The sequence below is a fragment of the Bidens hawaiensis genome, unplaced genomic scaffold, assembly GCF_021521415.1.
Source record: "Bidens hawaiensis isolate Kalapana, Puna unplaced genomic scaffold, B.hawaiensis_p1.1 tig00001412_1, whole genome shotgun sequence".
NCBI classification, from domain to species: Eukaryota; Viridiplantae; Streptophyta; class Magnoliopsida; order Asterales; family Asteraceae; genus Bidens; species Bidens hawaiensis.
Window position 1 is genome coordinate 2,312,600 of NW_027491079.1, and position 11,099 is coordinate 2,323,698.

General features: G+C 33.1%; 1 protein-coding gene across 1 annotated transcript; it reads right to left on the bottom strand.

The window, feature by feature from the left end:
* Window positions 1-600: 600 nt before the first annotated feature.
* On the bottom strand, window positions 601-10,707 carry LOC143575635 (V-type proton ATPase subunit a1-like). Its single transcript, XM_077059950.1, has 18 exons — window positions 10,564-10,707; window positions 5,981-6,025; window positions 5,528-5,650; window positions 5,275-5,382; window positions 5,063-5,176; window positions 4,817-4,990; window positions 4,533-4,670; window positions 4,327-4,434; window positions 4,115-4,222; window positions 3,877-4,025; window positions 3,638-3,791; window positions 2,605-2,765; window positions 2,289-2,495; window positions 2,039-2,222; window positions 1,878-1,961; window positions 1,602-1,795; window positions 1,444-1,503; window positions 601-825 (listed from the first exon to the last, which is right to left on the bottom strand). Exons 1-18 carry the CDS (start codon window positions 10,702-10,704, stop codon window positions 621-623), a joined length of 2,457 nt encoding a protein of 818 aa, XP_076916065.1. The 5' UTR covers window positions 10,705-10,707; the 3' UTR covers window positions 601-620.
* Window positions 10,708-11,099: the final 392 nt, after the last annotated feature.

Sequence of the window (11,099 nt, forward strand, 5' to 3'; positions counted from 1 at the left end):
CCTCCAACATATCCCTTGAACCGGACCGATTTATAACATTCAGTAACAATTCAGTCACCTGTTCATGATGCCCAAACCTCGAACACACTCAAATTCACCTTAATCAAATTTTAGTTCTGTAATTCGACTAACATGGTTAACATGGTTTACCCAGTTTCGATAATCAACTTATATTGAACTGTGCCAAATTTAGAATCAATAAGTTACGGGTTCAAATCCCATAAGAACGACCAGTACAAAAATTCTACAGCATATTAAACCGAATTGTATACCATAGACTCTTTAACAAGTATAACTAAATTTTGTACCTCTGTTGTTTACCAAACCAAGACCAGAATGGAAAGATTATATAGAAGCAAAATCTAGACACACATGGGGGCAAAAGAATTCCCTCTTTACAACACCTAAATAATATTATATCACCATTTTGTGCAGATACATCTGGGCCGGCTCAATTTCTACAACGCTATGTTAATTTAAGCTGCACATGTGTAAAACTCAACAACCGTCTGATTATAAAAACTATCCAAAACTGTATTTTTAGGTGTGGTGGGTGAAAACCCAATTCTGTCCTTGTTAACCCGGAAAAGGTGAGACTGGAGGAGAAAATTGTGATCATACTAATCTTCATCATCGGCTATTGCTGCAAAGGAGAATGGTTTGAACTTATAACCGTCACCCCCGTAAAACTTGTTTTGAAATTCAACCCAGTGTAGCCTCAATGCATGAAGGAAGGCACTTAATGTCTCCATCATGAGTAATATAAACGCAGTTGCAAATGCGAAGACTGCCAACCCCACCATCCGAATTAATATGTTTTCATACCTGAAATTCACATTTTATTAGTAAACTATTATGCAAATTTTTTATGTTTATTTTTTTTTTGAGACAAATGACACTATTTATTGTTTACAACTTTAGTATAATAGCTTACAATGCGGCTAGCATGGCCCCTTTCACTTTCATAACTTACAATATGGCCCCTTTCACATTAACTAAACTTGCCATTTACACCATAAACTTTTTCAAAAGTTTTTGTTATTTTATAAGCTTACAACTTCAGTAGCTTGATGTACGAGTTTTTTTTTTTTAATATGATGTTTTATAAATATTTCAACTGCATCGTTGTGGCGAGCTTATTTCTATCTACATTTTAATGTAAGTTTCGTGTGCTATAGTACAAGTTATCTAAGACCACTCAACACATCATTAGAGTTGTACAAATATTCAATGTCAGTTTTTTCCATGGTTCAACGCCCTCGCCTAAATGCGAGAGAGAAAGGTTTTAGCGTGCAAACTTTTTTTTTAATTTTTTTTTACTGTATTTGTGCTAACGATTCCATGTTTAATATGCCACAACGCCCGGTCTTATCACTCGTTAATATTATTTGTTAGCGGGTCAATATGGTAAATTCAAAAAAGTAAAGGAAAGAAGAATCTTACCCCCAAGCCAGAAGGAGAACTTTCTCATAGAATACAGTGGACAATTCTGAGTGCGCTAAGCTGTAAAATGTAATGCATTAAAATTATTAGTTAAAACACGGTTAATCATATATACCAGATGATTCTTAACTAAGGTTTGCACAATGTAAATGCTGTACCTTAAAGCCCATAATCGAAGGTATGAAGCAGTGTTAGAAACTGAACCTAGTACAAACTCGATAGAATGTATCATTTGATGTACAAAAACCTCACTGAAATTAAATTCCTCCACGTGCTGTCTTGCAGAACCGGGCTCAGAATCTGTATCCATCTCAGTTGACCTTAGAATCCCATACGCACGACCTTGAAATCTCTAAACATGTCAACAATAAAACCATTAACTTTTCATTCTGATGATATATTAATCCGCAATCCAGATAATAAGATCACAGTACCTCAGTATGTTGTTTTCTCAAAATAAAAGGTTTGGGAAAAAGCATCCACGGAACAGCAACAAGAGCTGAAAGCAATAACAGGATCTGCAAAAATATATTATTATAAGTAAATTAATCAAAATTACCACTTCTAATTCAAAAGGATCAATAATAAGTTGTACCTGAAGAGGCCTTTGTCCCCAAAACAGCTCATTTTCACCAAGATCATCAAAAGGACTCAGAAACATATAAATCATGACATGATAAAGATCGGCTTGAGAACCAGTGCACCACTTAATGATAATAAGAAGTGAAAGATAACCAAACAGGCTGTTTAAGAATATCATTTGTGGCACAAACTGATACCTGACAAAGTTGCACCAATTAATTAACTATTGTTGGAAATCTACACATATAAAATAAGATAAATACCTGATATCCAGCGAGTTGTTGAAGAAAATTGAATTGAAGTAGCTTATTATGATTCCAAGGTTCATCTGTGCAACACCAAACAAAATAGACATTTTCATTTTAAGAGAGTTTAAGAACGGTAGCTCTGAACGACTCCCGCGCCAACTAGGGTCTACACCGAATGGATATGCATCACGGTATTTGATTAAACCAACTGTATATGCATCACTGTCAACAAACAATAAAAAATGGTTATCTTTAACAGGATCATGTTGATGCAGAAAAAATGTGTTTAGATATAAATATATGATATCTGCAAATGTAAAGAAAAATATACCTGCATGTCTTGTCACGGCATTTATAAGCAGAATGACCAAATATGTGATACGGAACAGAAAAGAATTCATTGTATATTAGTCCACAATAGATTGAAAACAGTGACATCAACAGAAGTACATAACGACCACCAAATAACATCTCCATGAAGCTCCCAAGTTTCTGCCATAAACAATAATATAAAAAACCTAAAAATTGATAATGAATTAATGACCAAACAATAAAGCTAACAAGTGAAAAATGATTCATAGTGGTTTAAAATTTCTAAGGACACTGATTTGTGACAACCAGAAAACAAGACGGTTAATTGGTGGTTCTTATGTATTTCTGAATGTAAAAAGAATACTAATTTTTAAAGTCAATATGTATATACCTTATTTGAGAATTAAAACTGATTGCTGCATTAAAGTACAAAAACTGTATATACCTAAAATTTGAAATTCACAATGATTTCAGTAGTCTTGTAAGCGAACTGAACGCATAGCGAACCATTCAAACGAGAAGCTTGTTTACGTTCGCTTATTTAATACACGAACGAACATGAAACTTTTTTTTGTTAATTTAGTTAGTTAAACAAATGAACATGAACGCATGTCTCACTCGCACATATATGTTCATGAATGTATGCTCATTTGTGGTTATTTACGTTTCAGTTTTAAGTTTTTAGGCATACTAAATCATAGTCTAGTTTTAAACTTTTAATAACTTTTTAAGCCCTGCACAGTTATGTCCGTTCATCTATGTTCAGTTATGTTCGTTTGTTTATGCTCAATTAACACGTTCACTTTCTTAAAAAAAATAAATAAAATAAAAAATAAAAAAACCGACAACTAATCTTTCAAACCAATTAAAATTTAGTAGTGTTGTTTATAGTAGTTATACTGTTTACATTCGTGAACCATTTGTTGGGTTTATCAACAAACCTAATTTTCAAGTTAAAAGCGCGAGATTCAAATGCCAAAAGAGATTTATACAAAACAAAAATACAATTACTTTGAAGAATAAAAATAAATCAGTGTTCTAAGAAAACAAACCTGAGAACTGAGTTTCCCTTCACGAGCTATGAGAATCAAAGCACCAATCAGTAGACATATTCCATGTCCCCAATCCCCAAACATGACCGCAAAAAGAAATGGAAAAGTAATCACAGTATAAACTGCTGGATTTGCCTCCTGATATTTAGCAACACTGCAGTAAACAGAATGTAAATATAATTAATTCCCACATTAAATAATGACGAATACACATGATCTAAAGTCACACAGAGGTTTACCCATAGGCGTCAACAATTTCTTGATATGGGTTTGTGAAAGCGTTAGTTCTGAAATATGTTGGAGGTGATTCCACGGCATCCATCACATGAAATATAATCCCGACTTGTGAGTTGCTATCAAATGTTGCTCGTTGCAGCGCCTCTTGAATCTAATGCAAAATAAAACATAATTCAACAAAAAGATACCAATATTTTGACAATAAAATCCAATATTAATATAGAAATGAACGTATAATACCTGGGATTTAGCAAAAACTGGACACCATCCCTCTCCAACTAGACACTTCTTTGTAACATCAAAGTTTAACATATTCAATGTATCAAACACAGCTTTCTCTCTTTTAACCTAGAATATTCATCTCATTATATACAGATGCTAACAAAAGTTTGATGTTACGACAATATTAGATTGATTTGAATATAATAAAACCATATACATGCACACCTTACCATTGTCATCCATATTGTTAAGTGAAATCCAATGGTGTGAAGAGCAGCATTCCTATGACGAATTCCAACATCCAAAGTGGTTTCCAATTCAGAAAGCCGTGACAAAACCTGCAAAAGGGTAGGTTCATAAAAATAATTTTAAAAAGAAACTCATCTATGCATTTGCTGTCTTTTGAAGCATCATCATTATCCATTTGAAAACACACCTCTTGAGCTATTTGAGTCTGTTTTGTGAAGTCTTCTGGAACAGGGTAGCAATTTGCACCAAATGCTTCACAGATTTTTAGTATTTTTGTCCTAGCCTGCTCTCCAGAAAAGAACACTACAAACACAGTTTTCTCAACCTGCAAAGATACATGTAAACCAAATTCATTTGAACTTTTAATATAATCAACAAAGAATGACGGCATTTTAGTAATATAGAGTGTAAATAACATGTAAGCTAAGAATTGTGTGTGCGTGTATTTATTTTTATGAGATGCGAACAAACCATTTCAGATGATACAGGATCCATGATAAGGTCATCAGCAGGGGCCTGATTAAAAAGCAGATTTCCCCTTGTTGCACGAAACAACATTCTCTCAAACAACAATATCTTAGATTTTGGAATAATGCCACATATAAATCTAAGGCCAGATGGATTTGATGGTCCAGATTCTGTTGCCTGCGTGATTAACAAACTTTGAGTATCCATGTGATGGCACTCGAATATGCAAAAAGGCCCATTAAATTTTACCTGCTCGAGTAATGAAGCTGACTCTGGATAATCACTAGGGTACACATTGTCATCTAACTCTATGCCTTCTGTAGTCTCATAACTCTTATTACCTGAGACTAAAAAGACTCCTGCCTGGAGAATATATCATTATATTCAGAGATTAATTTTAAGACTGGAAATGTCCTAAAAATAAGAAATTTACATAAAAACAAACACAATGCACAAACTACCTTCTGCAAAACCATCTTGAACTCAAGCAGCTCATTATATGTTTGTTGTAGTTTTTCACTGTTGGCATTCATCTCAATAAGTTCATGTTCATGCTCAGCAAGTTGTGTCTGTAATTACAAATAAAAAATAAGCAATATTTAGTTCTGGATCAAGTTAACCTCCTCAAAAGGCTGCTTGTTCCCCAAAAACAGCTAAGTGTGAATATTTTGTTTCATTTTTGTTTTTTCTCAGTGAGCCTGAAAAGGGGCAGACCTCTAATGCTTCCAAGTCGATATCTGGTTGCATTGTAGGAAGAGCAGAAGATAGTAACCCAGCCTTATTTATCTGATCTTTGAAAAACCGAAGCTTTCTTGACATTTCAGCACATCTTTTTACCTAAAAGTCATGGCAAGATATGTAAGGAAACATAAATTGATATAATTATCAACCTCGCTTTACACTGAGGATATAAAGTTATAAACATGCAAATTTAAGTCTACGGTTTGCTGGTAGCATTTGATCTATATACTCAATGCATCATAGTGTGGCTGTAACACCAAAATAAAAATGTGTCAAAATGATCACATAAAACAAAACCCATATTGTTTAGACTCAAAATAAAACATTAAATAGCAGTATAGCATAATAGAAGCCACTACCAAAAACATAACTCAGCATCAACAAAATAACAACGAAAAGCAACTTATGAATTCGGTATAGTATTACCTGATTAACAAATGTTCTTTGAAATGGGCTTTTGTCATCATTTAACTGCCATGAAGAATAAAAGACAGTACATTAGAAAATGTCATGAATTATAAAAGAATGAGAAACAAAGTGACTAAAAGAACTTGGATGCTTAGAATTGGACTTTGATCTTAAGGACTTACATACCACGTCACAGCCAAAAGAATTGCAACTATTAATTATATAACCCGACCCAGCCTCTTTTATCAAGGCATAGAAAACTAAATAGCTATTTTAACTAACAACAATCTCTGTGAAATCAACATAACTCTAGTTCATTCCACTATATCATACTGAATACTTATCATCTCAAAACAGTTTTGTGCTCTAAGGGTGAACTAATTAAAAAAGTACTGGGATCACAAAACCTTCTAGCACGCACCCTATAACTCAATCATCTATGATAATGTTCAACTTGTAATGCCATATTACCTTACCATAATCAAGTAAACTCATAAACTACAGCTACATTAATGCTAAATCAGCACTATGCAGTAACAAAATATGAAGATTTACAAACTTTGGAGCATTGACAGATTCAAATTAACAAACTACAAACAACAAATTGATAGCAAAACCTAGAGATTCTCTGTAACGGAAGATCATATATACAAAACTACATACAACAAATTGATAGCAAAACCTAGAGATTCTGTGTGAAATAACCATCCCTCTTTTATTGTCTCGAAAAGTTTTGTTACTCAATGAACTAATTAAAGAAAGGCTGGGGCCTGGGATCATAAAACCTTTTGGCACCCTATAACTCAATCACCTATGATAATGTTCAACTTGTAATATCACAAAATACAGCTACATTGATGCTAAATCAGCACTACGCAGTAACAAAATATGAAGATTTACAAACTGTGGAGTATTGAGTATTGACTAATTCAAATTAACAAACTACATACAACAAATTGATAAGAAAACCTAGGGATTCACTGACACTATTATCATATACACAAAATTTCATCAGAACAATTTAAAGCCTAAATTACTATAACCCGATCCAGCCTCTTTTATCAGCTAACTAGCTTTTTTAAGAACAATCTCTGTCAAATCATCACCCCTCTAATATTATTGTCTCGAAAAGTTTGTTACTCTAAAAGTGAACTAATTAAAGAATTACTGGAATAAAAAAAAACCTTCTATCACTCTATAACTCAATCACCTATGATCATATCAACTTGTAATGCCAATTACCTTGAAAGAATCAACTAATCTAGTAAACTCATAAACTATAGCTACATTAATGCCAAACCAGCCCTATGCACTAACAAAATATGAAGATTTACAAACTGTGGAGTATTCAGCATTGACTAATTCAAATCAACAAACTGCATACAACAAATTGATAGCAAAACCTATGTATTCTCTAAAATGGAAGATCGTATGTACAAAAGTTCATCAGAACGATTTAAAACCTAAATTATTATAACCAGATACAGCCTCTTTTATCAAGGCAAAATATACCTATTTAACTCTTTTAACAACTGTTACGTATGATTTTGGAGAGAGACAGAAGAGACATAAACTCAGAAATCAGGTCAACACATCGATGGTTCATTCACCGTCACAAGTTCGTTAAGTACAGACGCAAAACTAACTGACTAACTAATCATCATGACACAAGTGCATCTTTAGTACTCATACTATAGGAATTTACATTGTTGACCCCTCTGACTTATGTTGACTATTATTGACTTGTAATAACAACATTCTGTGTGAAATCACCATCCTCTGTCATTGTCTAAAAAAGTTTTGTTACTCTAAGAGTGAACTAATTAAAGAAAGACTGGGATCATAAAACCTTCAAGCACCCTAACCCTATAACTCAAATATGATAATGTTCAACTTGTAATGCCATATTGCCTTGGAATAATTAAGTAAATTTCAATAACTACAGCTGCATTAATGCTAAAGTAAAAATATGCAGTAACAAAACATGAAGTATGCAAACTGTGATCACTGACTAATTGAAAATAACAAACTACATACAACAATTTGATAGCAAAACCTATGGATTATCTGAAACGGAAGATCATATGCACAAAAGTCCATCGGAACAGCTTAAAACCTAATTTTCAATATCAGCAATAACAAACAGTTCATATAAACACAGACATTCATATACATAAACAAATACAGACAATCAAAAGAATGCAGCTTTCAATTAGTTTATTTTCATACAAAGATGTTTGTTCCCTTGCAATTACTATTAACCCAATTCAGCCTCTTTTATCAAGGCAAAACATAAAAACAAAAACTAATTAGCTCTTTCGACAACAATCTCTGTGAAATCACCATCACTCTGTCTATTGCCTCAAAAAGTTTAATCACTGTGAGAAATAATAAAGAAGGGCTGGGATAACAAAACCTTATAGCACCCTATAACCCAATCACCTATGATAATATTCAACTTGTAAAGCCACATTACCTCAAAAAATCAAGTAACGTTTCAGAACTACAGCTACATTAATGCTAACTTAACATTATGCAGCAACAACATATGAAGTATGCAAACTGTGGATCATTGACTAATTCAAAATAACAAACTACAGACAACAAACTGATAGCAAAATCTAGGGATTCTCTGAAATGGTGATGATCATACATACAAAAGTTTAAAACCTAAATTGCTATAACCGGACCCAGCCTCTTTTATCAAGGCAATAAAACGTAATTAGCTCTTTTAACAACATTCTCTGTGAAATCACCATCCCCCTATTTTTGTTTTAAAAAATTCGTTTCTCTAAATACGAACTAATTGAAAAAAGACCAGGATCATAAAACCTTCTAGCATCCATAAACTCAAACCACAGACCACCAATATGATAATGTCCATATTACCTTAAGAACTACAGCAGCATTAAGGCTAAACTAGCACTATGCGGTAACAAGACATGAAGTATAAAAACTGTGGATCATTGACATATTCAATTCAACAAACTACACTCAACAAATTGATAGCAAAATCTAGAAATTCTCTGAAACTGTGATGATCATATATACAATATGTTGCATGCTTTGGAGCCGAGGGTCTTTTTGGAAGCAGCCTCTCTATCCTCATGAATAAAGGTAAGGCCTGCCTACATCATCAGAACGGTTAAAAAACCTAAATTTCAATCAGATCTGTTACTCTTTAGGATGACCTAACTAAACAAAAAACTGGGATCATAAATCCTTGTAACACCCTATAACTCAATCACCTATAATCATATTCAACTTTGTAATGCCATATTACCTCAAAAAAACCGATTAAATTCAAAAAATACAGCTACATTAATGCTAAATTATCACTATGCAGCAAAAACATATAAAGTATACAAACAGTGGATCATTGACTAAATGACTAATTCAATTCAACAAACTACAAAGAACAAATTGTTTCCAAACCCCAGGGGTTCTAAACATCACATGCACAACATTCAATCACAACGAATTAAAACCTAATTTCCAACACCAGCAATTAACAACCAATTCACAAAACCACACACATTCACAATCACCTACATAAAAAAATAAAGTTGGATCAGATTCATACATCGCAGAACTGAAGTAAACCTACTTCACATAACTCAATAACCTACGATAATATTCAACTTGTGAGGTCATATTACCTCGAAAGAACCAATTAAATTCAAAAACTACAGCTACATTAATGCTAAATTGGCCCTATGCAGCATCCTAAGCAGCTAATGAGGAAAAATATCGGAAATAAGCATGGATCGATATCTGAGTTATCGGTTATCGTGGTGAAATCTCAGTAGGATATCAATAACTTTAATACTATGTAAAATTCATATATATATAGAAATTTAACACTAGTAATTCAGTATACTCTCCTACCATTAACAAATTAACCTTTTGCAACTTGCAAAACACTAACAATCGTAGCAAGTAAGAACTGATTGAGACTTAAAACACTAATACTGAACACTAAAAATTGATAACTAAGACTTAAAACATTGACATCGGGAATATCGGTCAAATATCAGTCAATATCGCCGATATTATCGGTACCGATAACCTATATATCACCGATATCAACTTCATAGGCAGCAACAACATATAAAGTATACACACAAACTGTGGATCACTGATTCACTGACTAGTTCAAATCAACAAGCTACACACAATAAATTGATACCAAACCCTAGGGCTTCTAAATATCATACACACAAAAAACCTATCAGCAATTAACAACCAATTCATAACATACATACACAAACAAATAAAGTTAGATCAGATTCATACATCGGGAACTGAAGTAAACCTACATATAACTCAATCACCTATGACAATGTTCAACTAGTAATGCTATATTACCTCAAAAAAACCCATTAAATTCAAAAAAACACAGCTACATTAATGCTAAATTATCACTATGCAGCAACAACATATTAAGCTTACAAACTGTGGATCATTGACTAAGTCATTTCAACAAACTGATACCAAACCCTAGGGCTTCTATATATCAATCACAACGAATTAAAACCTAATTTTCAATATCAGCAATCACATACATAAACAAACAAAATAAAGGTGGATGAGAATCATACATCGCGGAATTGAAGTAGACCTAGTTCACCGAGATACGATACGGCACGGTGAGCCGACTCAACGGGAATAATTAACTGCACGAACGTCATCTTCTCCGATCGCATCAGATCCATTTCCGGCAAATTCTTCAACAATTCCATCTTATTATTCGCTAATCTAATTCGTTACTACTAGTAGTTATAGTTACTATTATTATTGATGATGATGATTGGGATGTTGAAGGCTAGATCTGAAGAAGATCTGGCCTCTGTAAATTCATACTGCGTGCAGTTTGTAGATCTAAAAATACTACTATTACAGAAGAATTTTATTTATTATTATTTATTTATTTATTTATTTATTTTTGTTTTTATGTTTTTTTCTTTTTTGACATTTTGGGGCAAATGTCAACGGCATCTATACGCTATGTAATTTTTGGCTTCCAATTTTAAGGTGAATAAAAGTTTGCACATGAGGGGCTTTCAATAGGGTGTTCTTCGGGTTCGTTTTTCGAGTTTTGGGTTTTTTGTGTCGGGTTCTTCGGGTTTCAAAGTTT